The 14,797-nt window shown below is 40.4% G+C and overlaps 1 protein-coding gene across 3 annotated transcripts in view; it reads left to right on the top strand.

The window, feature by feature from the left end:
* The window catches only part of SLF2 (SMC5-SMC6 complex localization factor 2), a 54,151-nt gene extending 40,731 nt beyond the window's left edge, over positions 1–13,420 (top strand). For 2 of the 3 annotated variants that reach the window (XM_010356104.2, XM_030940661.1), the window contains exons 18-20: positions 4,660–4,746; positions 7,719–7,787; positions 10,148–13,420. In XM_010356104.2, the coding sequence (XP_010354406.2) occupies positions 4,660–4,746; positions 7,719–7,787; positions 10,148–10,183 (192 nt within the window). In that variant the 3' untranslated portion in view covers positions 10,184–13,420. Of the gene's footprint in view, positions 1–4,659; positions 4,747–7,718; positions 7,882–10,147 lie in introns of those variants that run through there. The other variant, XM_010356103.2, reaches the window with a different exon arrangement.
* Positions 13,421–14,797: the final 1,377 nt, after the last annotated feature.

Raw genomic sequence — 14,797 nt, 5'->3', positions numbered from 1 at the left:
GGTGGGTGCCTGTAATCCCAGCTATTCGGGAGGCCGAGGCAGGAGAATTGCTTGAACCCAGAAGGCGGAGGTTGCAGTGAGCTGAGATTGTGCTACTGCACTCCAGCCCGGGCAATAAGAGTGAAACTCCATCTCAAAAAAAAAGAAAAGAAAAGAATTGTCAGTAAATGTTAGTTCTCTTTGTCGGAGTGGAATTTAACCATTATACTACTTGGCAGTAGTATAATATATTCATAAGATATCAACATCACCAAATATCAAATGGGCTGGTGTTGTGCTGGACCCATATTGACTCCAGTAGAAATGGCAGTCAGGTGGCAACAGGCTACACAGGAGAACTGCTACCATCTGTAGAGACCATGCAGTTTACATAGCATTTTCACTTAGCACCCTTTACCTAGCAACCTCCATTTAACCCAGAACAAAGGGCCTCTATCCCGTATGGCCTTCCAAGGGATGAGCCGAGGGTTCAGATGTCCTTCATAGATAAGGAGTGAAACTCCACGTTGGACTCTCCCAGAGTCTTTGGCTTGGGACTCCAGTTACACATTCTTCTTAGACCATAGGTTCATTTTCAGAGTATGCTTAAGTTATTGCTATCAGTTGCATCTGCCATACACCAGCTTTTAGCTCATTTCTTGCCATCTTTTTGCCATTCCCCTTTTGTTCCTTTAGAAATAACATTTGCCTTCAAAATTAAACTGATGGTAAGGCAGGCTACTTTAGAAATGCATTTCTAATATTCAGATTTTCATTTTGAATTATTCTATTCTTCCCATACTCCTGGGGCAATTCTTGCTTAATTCCTTATATTTCATATCTTAACTACTCCAATTCCTGTTTTAAAACTTAGGCTGGATATGCCAGGCGTGGTCGCTAACCCCTATAATCCCAGCACTTTGGGAGGGTGCGGCGGGTGGATCACTTGAGGTCAGAAGTTCAAGACCAGCCTGGCCAACAGGGTGAAACCCCATCTCTACAAAAATACAAAAAGTTAACCAGGCGTGGTGGTGCATGCATGTAATCCCAGCTACTCGGGAGGCTGAGACAGGAGAATCGCTTGAACCCAGGAGGCGGAGGTTGCAGTGAGACAAGATCGTGCCATTGCATTCCAGCCTGGGTGACAGAGCAAGACGTCATCTCAAAACAAAACAAAACTTATGCTGGACATGGTGGCTCATGCCTGTAATCCCAGCACTTTGGGAGGCCAAGGCTGGGCAGATCACTTGAGGTCAGAAGTTCGAGACCAGCCTGGCCAACATGGTGAAACCCTGTCTCTACTAAAAATACAAAAAAAAAAAATTAGCTGGGCATGGTGGCAGATGCTTGTAATCCCAGCTATTCTGGAAGCTGAGGCAGGAGAACTGCCTGAACCTAGGAGGCAGAGGTTGCAGTGAGCTGAGATCACGCCACTATACTCCAGCCTGGGCAACAGAGGGAGACTCCACCTCAAAAAAAAAAATAAAATAAAATGCATAGTATTTCCTAGACATGATAGAAAAAAGACTAGTTCTTATGTTTTTATAAATGCTATTGTGTATAAAACTGTGTTTGTGGTTGGGCGCAGTGACTCACGCATGTAATCCCAGCACTTTGTGAAGCCGAGGTGGGTGGATCACCCGAGGTCAGGAGTTGGAGACAGCCTGACCAACATGGTGAAACCCTGTCTCTACTAAAAATACAAAAAATTAGCCGGGCGTGGTGGTGGGCACCTGTAATTCCAGCTACTCAGGAGCCCGAGGCAGGAGAATTGATTGAACCCAGGAGGCGAACGAAGGTTGCAGTGAGCTGAGATCGCGCCATTGCACTCCAGCTTGGGTAACAGGAGTAAAACTCTGTCTCAAAAAAAGAGTGTTTTCTCTCCTGATTGGAAGCTAATATAGTCATCTGTCTGTAATGTTCTTACATGGTTCCTATATTTTATAAAATTTTTTTTTTTTTTTTCCCCAGACTGTCTTGCTCTGTCACCCAGGCTAGAGTGCACTAGCACAATCTTGGCTCACTGCAACCTCTGCCTCCCAGGTTCAAGCGATTCTCCTGCCTCAACCTCCCAAGTAGCTGGGATCACAGGCACCTGCCACCATACCTGGCTAATTTTTGTATTTTTAGTAGAGATGGGGTCCTACCATGTTGATCATGTTGCTCTCAAACTCCTGACCTCATGATCCGCCCACCTCGGCCTCCCAAAGTACTGGGATTACAGGCGTGATCCACCGCACCGGCTATAAATTACTTTTTATGATTAAAAAAGTCAGTGACGGCCGGGCGCGGTGGCTCAAGCCTGTAATCCTAGCACTTTGGGAGGCCGAGAAGGGTGGATCACGAGGTCAGGAGATCGAGACCATCCTGGCTAACACAGTGAAACCCCGTCTCTACTAAAAAATACAAAAAACTAGCCGGGCGAGGTGGTGGGTGCCTGTAGTCCCAGCTACTCGGGAGGCTGAAGCAGGAGAATGGCGTAAACCCGGGAGGCGGAGCTTGCAGTGAGCTGAGATCTGGCCACTGCACTCCAGCCTGGGCGACAGAGCGAGACTCCGTCTCAAAAAAAAAAAAAAAAAAGTCAGTGACTGGGCATGGTGGCTCATGCCTGTAATCCCAGCACTTTGGGAGGCTGAGTCAGGAGAATGACTTGAGCCCCGGAGTTCAAGAGCAGCCTGGACAATGCCATCTCTATAAAAAAAAAAAAAAAAAAAATTAGTGATTATTGTAAAACTTATATAAAGTAAAAACTGAAAGACTCCTACAATCCAGTGCCCTGTTGTAAATTTCTTCACAATTTACTAATACATTACATAAAATATACTAAATTATTTTAACAAAAATGGAATCATAGTATTAGTATCATTTGCAACTCGTTCCTATAGAAAAAAAAAATAGGGCCAGGTGTGGTGGCTCATGCCTGTAATCCCAACACTTGGAGAGGCGGAGACAGGAGGATTGCTTGAGCCTAGGAGTTTAAAACCAGCCTAGGCAACATAGCAAGATGCTGTCTGTACAAAAAAATCAAAAACAAAACTTACTAGGTGTAGTGGCAAGTACCTGTAGTCCCAGCTACCCAGAAGAGTGAGATGGGAAGATTACTTGAGCCCAAGAGTTCAAAGCTGCAGTGAGCTATGATCCCACCATTGCACTCCAGCCTGGACAACAGGGCAAGACCCTCTCTTTTTTTTTTTTTTTTTTTGAGATGGAGTCTCGCTCTGTCACCCAGGCTGGATGAGCTCTCAGCAAGCTCTGCCTCCTGGGTTCACGCTATTCTTCTGCCCCAGCCTCCCAAGTAGCTGGGACTACAGGCGCCCGCCACCACGCCCGACTAACTTTTTTGTATTTTTAGTAGAGATGGGGTTTCACCATGTTAGTGAAGATGATCTTGATCTCCTGACCTCATGATCTGCCCGCCTCGGCCTCCCAAAGTGTTGGGATTACAGGCGTGAGCCACTGCACCTGGCCAACCCTATCTCAAAAAAAAAAAAAAAAAAAAAAAAAGTCACAAACTAATTTTGCTATAAGAATTCCCATATATGCCAGAAAGAGGGGTGTGATATGGTCTTATAACCATGTCATATTGAAAAGATTGTCAGCAAATGTTAGCTCTGTTTGTTGGAGTGGAACTTAACCATTATACCTTGGCAACACTATAATATATTCATAAGATACCAACATTACCAAATATCAAACGGGCCATTGTTGTGCTGGCGAGGTGCAGTGGCTTATGCCTGTAATCTCAACACATTGGGAGGCTGAAGTGGGAGGATCACTTGAAGCCAGGCATTTGACACTAGCCTTGGCAACAAAGTGAGACCCTGTCTCCACAAAAAAATTTAAAAATTAAAAAAAAATGGCTGGGTGCGGTAGCTAATGCCTGTAATCCTAGCACTTTGGGAGGTTGAGGCAGGTGGATCACCTGAGGTCAGGAGTTTGAGACTAGTCTGGCCAATGTGGCAAAACCTGTCTCTACTAAAAATACAAAAATTAGCTGGGCGTGGTGGTACACGCTTGTAATCCCAGCTACTCGGGAGACTGAGTCTGAGAATCGCCTGAACCTGGGAGGCAGAGGTTGCAGTAAGCTGAGATCGCACCACTGCACTTCAGCCTAGGTGACAGAGCGAGACTCTGTCTAAAAAAAAAAAAGAACTGGGCATAGTGTTGCATGCCTGTAATCCTAGCTAATCAGGAGGCTGAGACTGGAGGACCACTTGAGCTGGGGAGTTCAAGGGTACAGTGAGCTATAACTGTGCCACTGCACTCCAGCCTGGCACCAGAGCCAGACCCCATTTCTTTAAAAAAAATTTTTTTTAATTTTTTTTAAAGGCTAGCTGTCATTTGAATATTTTATTAGAGAGTATGTTAAAGGAAGGACTCTTTAAATTTCTGAGTACTATATTACCCAGTTAGAGCTCTGGGGTTAATTTTCATTAATGTGAGTTAATGCATAGCAAAACAACTTTTGTTAGAGTGTATATTTTTTAAACTAATAATCTTACTGTCATGGAAGCAACTTTCACTGATACAACTACTGTTATGTGGGATAGTTAACATCAGGCATTGCTAACAGGAATAATAGATTTTTAAATGATTTAGTTGTTCTAGCTGCATAATTTCTTCTTTGTTAATTTGTAATGCTTCAGAGTTGTTTTCATCCCTTGCATTTGTTTTGCACAGAAACACTTTGTGCTACTCTGTGGGGCTTTGGAAAAGCATGTTAAATGTGATATTAGGGAAGATGCAAGACTTTTTTACAGAACTAAGGTAAGTGTGTTTTTTCTTTTTTTCTTCTTTTTTCTTAATCTTGGTTACGTTAATATTTAAGGATAGAAGCATACAGGCCTGTATTCAGAAAAAGAACATAAAGCTAGGCATGGTGGCTCATGCCTGTAATCCCAATACTTTGGGAGGCTGAGGCAGGCAGATTGCTTGAAGCCAGGACTTCAAGACCAGCCTGGGGAACATAGCAAGACTCCATCTCTACAAAAATTTTGAAAAATAGCCAGGCATGGTGGCATGCACCTGTACTTCCAGCTATTTGGGAGGCTGAGGCAGGAGGATCACTGGAGCCTAGGAGTTTGAGGTTGCAGTGAGCTATGAACACACATAGCACTCCAGCCTGGGAGACAGAATAGGATTCTGTCTCGAAAAAAAAAGAAACATGTAAGATTAGAAATAGGACTTTCTCTTTTAATAACAGAAATCAGCTCCTGCTAAATTAGTGTAGCTAAATTAAAAGTGAAAGGAAAAAAAATCTCAGAGCAAATAAACTTTTCACTTTACTTTCTGTTCTGAAACTCCTGACACCCAAGGAGAAAAATACTTCTAGTACTAATGATACTTATTTTTCCCCATTACACATGTTAAAACCTTCATGCTTAAGTTACCATCAAGGATTGAAGCATTATTTAAATAAATATATAAGTTATGAAACAGTGGCTTTGAAATTTTATGATGGTTGAAAACTTATTTTATTCATAGAGTAGAAATAGTTTAGCTGTTATTTGAATGTTCCATTGAAGAATATATTAAAGGAAGGAGTCTTCAAATATTTTTTTTTTTTTTTTGGAGACGGAGTTTCACTCTTGTTGGCCAGGCTGGAGTGCAGTGGCATGAATTCGACTCACTGCAATGTCTGCCTCCCAGATTCAAGCGATTCTCCTGCCTCAGCCTCCCAAGTAACTGGGATTACAGGCACCCGCCACCATGCCTGGCAAATTTTTTTTTGTATATTTTTTTTTTCTTTTTTTTTTATTTGAGGCAGAGTCTCACTCTGTCGCCCGGACTGGAGTGCAGTGGCCGGATCTCAGCTCACTGCAAGCTCTGCCTCCCGGGTTTACGCCATTCTCCTGTCTCAGCCTCCCGAGTAGCTGGGACAACAGGCGCCCGCCACCTCGCCCGGCTAGTTTTTTTTTTTTTTTGTATTTTTAGTAGAGACGGGATTTCACCATGTTAGCCAGGATGGTCTCGATCTCCTGACTTCGTGATCCGCCCGTCTCGGCCTCCCAAAGTGCTGGGATTACAGGCTTGAGCCACCGCGCCCGGCCTTTTTGTATTTTTAATAGAGGTGGGGTTTCACCATGTTGACCAGGCTGGTCTCGAACTCCTGACCTCGTGATCCGCCTGCCTGGGTGTCCCAAAGAGCTGGGATTAGAGATGTGAGCCACTGCACCCAGCCAGGAGTCTTCAAATCTTTGAGTCATACATCACCTAGTCTGAGCTCTAGGATGGAAATGATTCAGCACTAAGCTTGCTAAGCTTTTTTTCTTAAAGGTTTTATATACTCAAAGACAGTAGAAAAGCCAAATCTATTGAGTATGGAGTAGGAAAGTAATGTTAGTATTAATAGAATGATCTGACAGTTTTTCCTGAAACATAAAATCAGACACTTTTAAAATACTTTTTTCTTTCTTTTTTTTTTTTTTTTTTGAGACAGAGTCTTGCTCAGTCGCCCAGTCTGGAGTGCAGTGGCACGATCTCGGCTCACTGCAAGCTCCGCCTCCTGGGTTCCCGCCATTCTCCTGCCTCAGCCTCCCAAGTAGCTGGGACTACAGGCGCCCGCCGCTACGCCCGGCTAATTTTTTGCATTTTTAGTAGAGATAGGATTTCACTGTGTTGGCCAGGATGGTCTCGATCTCCTGACCTCGTGATCCGCCTGCCTCGGCCTCCCAAAGTGCTGGGATTACAGGCGTGGGCCACCGCGCCTGGCCTAAAATACTTTTTTCTAAATACAAAAATGAGCCAGGTGTGGTGGCACATGCCTATAGTCCCAGCTACTCAGGAGGCTGAAGGAGAATCCTTTGAACCCAGGAGGCAGAGCTTGCAGTGAGCTGAGATCGCGACACTGTACTCCAGCCTGGGCGACAGAGGAAGACTCTGTGTAAAAAAATAATAATAATAAATAAAACAAAATAAAATAAAAATACTTTTTTCTAAGGATTTTTTAATTCCAAGATTATCTTTTAGCTTTGGTAATGTAATACAATGCTGATTCTTTTTTGCCTCTTATCTTTGGATAGTCATTGAATATGAAGCCTCAGCTTTGTATCTTAATATCTTACATTAATTAGCTGCAAAGATTTGTCATTTGAACAATGCCCACTCAGATTTAGTATATGTATTTATTTTAGTAAATTTAAGTTAAATACAAAAATAAGCAACTAATGAAGTTGTTATCAGATTTAGGATTTTCAAATACTTGTAGGGGATAGCTCTTTGCCCAAGAGTAGAACTCTAGTTTCAGAAGCACATTCTTTTGAGCATTGACCAGAATTGCTGGCCCCTAGAACTTGGTAGTGGCTACTACTGACAGACATGCTAAAAGGGGACCACCCAAGTTTTATATTTCTTAAAGACAAGGACTTGGCACAGACTGTGCTTCTCTTACTTAAAGTGGAAAGCGACACAGTGGTCTGTGGAAATTGCTTCAAGGGATGGTCCTGCTGACATAGGTGAGTTGTCTGCCTCTCCAAAAGCCTCTATTGTAGAAAAGTTGGTGATTGTTTTGGAGAAACTTTATTTGCTGAACTGTAGATAAAGAAAAAAGCAGAGATTGTAGTTTACTTTATAAATTTAAAGCTGCTATAAAATTCCTAAGTTGTTTAAAACAACAGAAATCAAATTGAGTTGTCGAGTGTGGGCCTGTTGCAACTGTCAGATCTTTTGTGTAGTGTTAAGCTGATTGTAGGTGAGGATGTTTTAATCCAATCCCTTTTCCCGTTTTTGATATTTTTAAGGTGAAAGACTTGGTTGCCAGGATACATGGAAAATGGCAGGAAATAATCCAGAACTGTCGGCCTACTCAGGTGTCATTTTGTTATACAATTTCATTTATTCTTAATAGTTTTGCTGAATGGCACTCTTCATACTGTTTGAAATAAAATAGAGTATAACAGTGCATTTGCTTCTAGTTATCTTAAGATAAACTGAAAACGCCAGTATAATACATGGTTTGTAATTGTTTTTAGTTTTTGTTTGCTTTATATTCATTAATTTATTTCCAGAAGTGGTTGAGCCAATTTAAAAATATTACATTCCATCAAATGGAGGTTATTCAATGAAGAGCATTTTTTTTTTTTTTTTTTTTTTTGAGACAGAGTCTCGCTCTGTCGCCCAGGCTGGAGTGCAGTGGCCGGATCTCAGCTCACTGCAAGCTCCACCTCCCGGGTTTACGCCATTCTCCTGCCTCAGCCTCCCAAGTAGCTGGGACTACAAGCGCCCGCCACCTCGCCCGGCTAGTTTTTTGTATTTTTTAGTAGAGACGGGGTTTCACCGTGTTAGCCAGGATGGTCTCGATCTCCTGACCTCGTGATCCGCCCGTCTCCGCCTCCCAAAGTGCTGGGATTACAGGCTTGAGCCACCGCGCCCGGCCTAATGAAGAGCATTTTTAAGACAGATCTATTGAGATAGAATTTACATACCATAGATTTTACCCACTTAACATGTACAGTGGTTTTTAATACATTGACAGAGTGAATACCATCGCCACAACCTAATTTTAGAACATTTTCATCACCCCAAAAAGAAATCCCATGCCCATTAGCAGTCATTCCCCTTTCCCCTACTACCTTGATTCCCCTCCTGAATCCTCCCAAATCCTAGGCAAACACTAATCTACTTTCTGTCCCTATAGACTTCCCTATTCTGGACATCTGTAAATGAGACATACTGTGTAGTCTTTTGTAATTGTCTGCTTTCATTTAACATAATGATAAGTGTTATAGCATGTATATCCCTTCTATTGCCAAATAATTTTCCACTGAATGGATATGTCACATTTATTTATCCACTTATTAGACATTTGTATTGTTTTCACATTCTGGCTATTACAAATAATATTTCCATGAACATTTGTATGCAAGTTTTTATGTGAATATATGTTCTCAAATGAAGCATTTGAAAAGGAAGTAGAATTGCTGGGCCATATGGTAATTCTATGTTAAGTGTTTTAAGAAACTACCAAACTGTTTTCCAAAGTGACTGCATCATTTTATATTCCCATCAGAATGTCTGAGGTTTCTAATTTCTCCATATTCTCACCAATACTTGTTTTTACTAAAGCCATAGTAGAGAGTAGGGAAGTAGAATCTCATTGTGGTTTTAGTTTGCGTTTCCCTAATAATTAATGGTGTTAAACGTCTTCTTATATGCCTATATTGGTCATTTGTATAACTTTTTTGCAGAAATGTCTATTAGGATCCTTTGTCCATTTTTTTCATCTCATACTTCATTTCAAAAAGCCTATTTTTGAATATAGTTATTGGTCTTTTTGTTATTGAGTTGTATGAATTCCCCGTATGTTCTGGATACAAATCTCTTATTAGAGATATAATTTGTAAATATTTTCTTCCATTCTGTGTGTTGCTTTTCTTTTATGTATTATGTATATATTTTTGTCACTTTTTTTTTGATGTTACATCTAAGGAGTCTTTGCCTAAGAAGGACATTTTTTTTAACACCTACTAGTAAGTGTGCTTGCCTGCTTGTTTACAGAGTTAACTGGCATAGGATTGTCTAAAATGACACTTCTCAAATTTTAATGTACATAGGAATCAACTAGGAACTTGCTGAAATATGGATTCTGATTTATAGGTCTGGAGTGAGAACTGAGATATTCTATACTTCTAACAAGTTATCAGATGGATGCAAATGCTGCTGCTCCAGGGACTAAACTTTGAGTAGCCAGGGCCTAGAAGTTACTTATATTTTGTATCAAAATAATAGGAACACTGAATATCAAGTAGATAAAGCAATCTCTCTAAATCTTTGAGAAATCTTAAATTTATGTTTTGTTGTTTTTGTATTTCTTTCTAACCTTAATGGATTTTCTTTTAATGCTGGTCATGTACTGATGTGGTATTAAAACAAAATAATTTAATAGCAAAACTATACTAATCAGCTTAACATTATTTATTTTGCTTAACTAAGTCCCTCCATGTGTGCAGTGGTGAGAAAAACATTCTGCACTTATTTTATACTGTTTTTTATTGTTTGACCACTGTATGTGAAATTTGAATCTGATTACCATAAATTTTCAGATAAGTCAATATAAAGATTTTATTACTTGTCTTATCAAAGCCTATTGTCTGATGATTAGTAGTTTTATAAGGAGTAATTCATAATCTGATTAAATTTTGCTTTACCCTCTTTTTTTCCCCTTTTTTAGGGGCAGCTTCATGATTTCTGGGTACCAGATTCTTAATAGGAGTTGCAGCAGCAAAAATATGAAGCAAGAGAAATTCGATAAGAGCCTTTCCTACAGGAGTAGAAAGGATTATTACAGAATCCAATGGAATGCCAAGAAAATGTACAGCAAATGTGCCACTTGAATATCTAGTATGAAGCTGGTAATGAAATTGCCATTTCTGAAGCAGATATGAAATATGATCTGCTTAATTGTTACGGCAACTGACCTTTCAAAAGCGCAGTCTTATTAAAAGAGGGGAGGGGTAAAAGCAGCTAATAGTCACATGTCTAACCTGCCCCAGTTAACTCCTTTTGTTAAATTATAAGCCAGTTATCTTTTTTAGATAGTATTTTTGTCACTTGGATAATCACAGGAAATATATAAGAAAAGAGCTTGGACTAACTTAAGAAGTTGGACATGGAAAGCAAGACCAAGTTCCAGTTGGTTTTAATTTTCCCTCTTGGTTATTTTCCGACACAAAGGGAATGCTTAAAACTGAGTTTAGTAATAAAAAGCATAAATCTCTTCTGTAACTTTTATAAACCACAAGGAGGTTTCAATCCATGCATTTTCCTTCATTACTCAAGATTATAAATCTGTTTTTAAAATACATTTAAACAAACAGTTGAGAAACAAAAGTTTGGTATGTGTCAGATTCCCTTAAGAAGAAGAGGTTAAGCTGTAAAGTAGTGGCCCTGTTTTGATGCCAGAACATTCATATGCAGTTTGTTCTGGATTTCTTTTAAATGCATATATTTTAAATACTGGTTAAATCTTAGAATCTTTGCTATATCTTAGAATTCTGGCTCTTGGTAACCATATTACAGAAGTCTATATTGTAAAAGCCTAAAGATCTGGACAAGTTTCCAACAACCTTGTTTCCATGAGTATATAACTTTGGCAGAGACCTGAATTTTTTGGGACACTATGTTCTGTGTGTGTGTGTGTGTGTGTGTGTGTGTGTGTGTGTGTGTGCGTGTGTGTGTTTGCTTGTATCTTGAAGTTGTTGCACTTCAAAACCACAGCTGCTTTAAATTCTTAAACACTGGAAAGCCATCCTTTGGTTTAAATGGTAGAGGGTTAGTGGAAGTGCACATGCTGGTTTTAGCCCAGGGGTAGTAACAAACTCTTACTAGCCAACTAGAAAATTATTTTGTTGACTAGATGTCCCTTTTAGGAGAGTTTGTTTCCTGAAAGAATGGCAGCTTTTTTTGTTGTTCTTTCCAACAACCTTGTTCACTATTGGCTTGAGTGACCTGTTCTCCTGAGTGCTCTAGTGTCTCCAGTTGTAGGGGGAAAGATGATGGAGGGGAACGGAAACTGGACTTGATGTTTGTGGTTTGAGAGGCAAGAAAATAAAATAACTTTCTACCTCTAAATTGAGGCTTAGGAGTAAAAAGCATTTTGTCTTAAATTTATCATTTAAAATAGCATCAGTAACTTTTGAACTCATGTCAATCAAGCATTGGCAGTCAGAGATTTTTATAGGGAAAACTAAGTAAATCCAGTTTCCAAGAACCTAAACTGATTGAGGCTCCAAGAGTCAGACCAACAAAAGTTTTATTCTGTGTTGTTTACTGGTAAGAATATTATTATCTTGATACTACCTCTCAAGGGTATTGTTACAAAATGCCACTTATGGTTAAAGAGATAGATACAAAGAGTTCTATTTGACAGAAACTTGAAACTGGCATCTATCTGCCCAACGATGGGGGCTTTCATTCTGTAATTTAATCCTTTGTAGATACATTATTTGTGTGTAATTTTATACGTGTTCATATTTTTCTCATTTTGCATTGTGTAAAGTGTACAAAATCTCAAAGTATAAAATACTGCTTATATTGCTTGTAATTTACAGTGTGTAAATATTTTCTAATTGTGTACATTGATTGGGGGGACAAGTGGGTTATTCAGGGTTTTTTTTTAAGTGACCCTTTTGTATTGCAGTTTCAACAGATAACTGCCCATCAAATTTAAAACTACTTTGATACAGTTTTATTTAACAGTTCCAATAAGAAAAAAATCTCTATTTTTAATTATATGTCTCCTTTAGAAAAAAATATTTCATCATCCCTTTAAAATAAATGGCCAGACCTCAGTTTAGGCCCTTGTATTTATGACTCTGGTAGAGGTCTTCAGACTCCAGGTCATAGTCCAGTCAGTATTTGCATCTGGGTTCCCAAGAAAATTTTGTGACTCTCTTTTAGCACAAGTAGCCCATGGTTTTTCTTCCAAATCAAGTATTTTCCTTCTCCCTCAAGTCCCCATGCTTTGTCTCCCTCCTGCTGCTATTGCCCAGTGAATGGGATGGTAGAGAGGGAGAAGTGTTCATTGCACAGAGAATGTCAGGCCACTTTGGGGACTTGGCAACAAAGCTTGCACTGAGTGGTGGTGTGTTTGGCAATAGTACTGTGCCAAAAATCACCTTGTCTAATTTTATGGATATTTATGGCAAACTTATTACCCTTCTTGCAAGCTGCACATTAAGGTACTTGTGTTTATGCTTTTGTGTGTAACTGTTTGCCTTTTCTAACTGCCTTTCTTGTTACTGAAAATATAATTCTACTAGTTTTATCACATTAAGAGGCTCTCTGTGCACAAAATGCATCGATGTAGCCGTAAAGTAACAGCGTTTGTACATTTTCTATCTCCTGATGGCAGTGGTGCCTTTGTCACCTTTTGGAAGGTTTGCATTTTATTTCTGCTTTGAAGCGCAAATAGTAGCTTGCTTTCAATTTCACAAAAATCTCAAATGTAAAAGATAAAAAATGGCGTATTATCATCCAGGCTTAGTTGGAGTATTTGCATTTTTATTGTTATCAAAACAAATATAATTGGTGGGGACTGACCAGTAATAATGTGTGGCGTCTTTAAGCCAAGGGTAATTTTTAAATTAAAAATGAAAATTTTAAGAGGTAGCCCATTAAACAAGCTACTGAGTTGGAGAATTAGGGGATGACTGTGGTGGTTTGTCGCTAAGGAGGCAACAGTAGGGTCCAGGTGGCTGGGCACGTAGAGCAGTTAGCATGATCCGTGGTTATTCCTTACTCATGAACAGTGTCAGCTCACCTCATCTGTGCATTTGTTTTCCCTGGACAGTCTTGTCAGCCAGTTAATCCACGAGCTCTTAGGCAGTAAATACAGATTTTTTTCTTTCCTTTTATTTTTTTAAAGATTTTATACTACATCTTGTTAAAGTCCTATGAATATGTGTGTGTGTGTGCTATTAAAACTGCTTTTTCTCAGTTTGAACATGTGTTTGGTAATATTTGTTTGGGAGTTGAGGAGGCTAAGTTATCTGGAATGCCCTGTTCCCTCACCCCACCCCAGTCCCCTGGTTTTTAATCATTTCTTCTTGCTTTGGATTTTCCAGTTTTTTAGCTTGATGTCTCCGGTTTCTGGAAAACATAAAGCCACCATTGTACACAGTTCACTTTTATATAACCCAGTTAACTGCTGTATACTTTGCAATCAGGAATTCAGTAATCTCATTCTTACCTCATTCACTATGTTCATCCCACCATTCATTCTTGTCGCTGAGGCTGGAGTGCAGTGGCACGATCTCGGCTCACTGCAAGCTCCGCCTCCCGGGTTCACACCATTCTCCTGCCCCAGCCTGCCAAGTAACTGGGACTACAGGCTCCTGCCACTACGCCTGGCTAATTTTTTGTATTTTTAGTAGAGATGGGGTTTCACCATGTTAGCCGATGGTCTCTATCACCTGACCTCGTGATCCGCCCGCCTCGGCCTCCCCAAGTGCTGGGATTGCAGGCATGAGCCACCACGCCCAGCTATCATTCCACCATTCATTCTAACAATTGAGTCTCAACTACATGCTAGGCACTCTTTAGGATTCAATAAGGATTCGGTGGTGAACAACACAGAGCCCTCATGAATCTTACCTCCTGGTATCCAGGTTAAAATACTTTCTGTTGTTGGGCAAAGAGAATTAGAAACAAATACCCTTAACCTGCCTCCCTTGTTCTTGAGCCCAGGACCAAGAAACAAGAAGCTGTACAATCCAGAAGCAGGGCTTGAGCACCTCCAACCTGCCAAGCAGATAAGTTCTGGGTATGCCAACTTGGGAGGCAGAGGTTGAAACCTCATAGGAGAAACTTTGGAGCTCATAGAAGGCCCAGGCATTGTCAGAGGCCTTGAGTTCCAAAACCATGCCAGTATTTCTCCCTTCTCACAGGCTGGTTAGAAAGAAACTAAATGGGAGCATTTTTCTCTGACAGTGGGGCAGAGGGACGAGAGATGACAGCCCAGGCAGAAGCAGAGACATTGCCGTTAAGTACTTACTAGAGGGCAGGCAGCACAACCTTATGCAAGTTGAGGGCCTTGACCTTGCCCAAGGCCTGACCTCAGATCCCAGATTCATCACACTAGCCTTTTGATCTTTGCCAGATTACTTAAACTCACTGTTTCCTCATCTGTTAAAAGGAATAATAACGGTGTCTATTTCAGGGTTTGTGAGGACTAAGCGAGCTAATGCATGAAAATTGCCTAGTACAGTGACTGGCATATAGCAAGAACTCAGCAAATGCTTGCTGCTCTAACAAGGCTTTTATCTGATGACAGAATTGATCTTAAGCAGACACCTCAGGGTGTACTGACATCTGAGCAAAC

The sequence above is a fragment of the Rhinopithecus roxellana genome, chromosome 11 (genome assembly GCF_007565055.1).
Source record: "Rhinopithecus roxellana isolate Shanxi Qingling chromosome 11, ASM756505v1, whole genome shotgun sequence".
Taxonomy (NCBI): Eukaryota; Metazoa; Chordata; class Mammalia; order Primates; family Cercopithecidae; genus Rhinopithecus; species Rhinopithecus roxellana.
The sequence above is the reverse complement of the archived record's forward strand: the minus strand, read 5'-3'. Positions and strand labels throughout refer to the sequence as shown.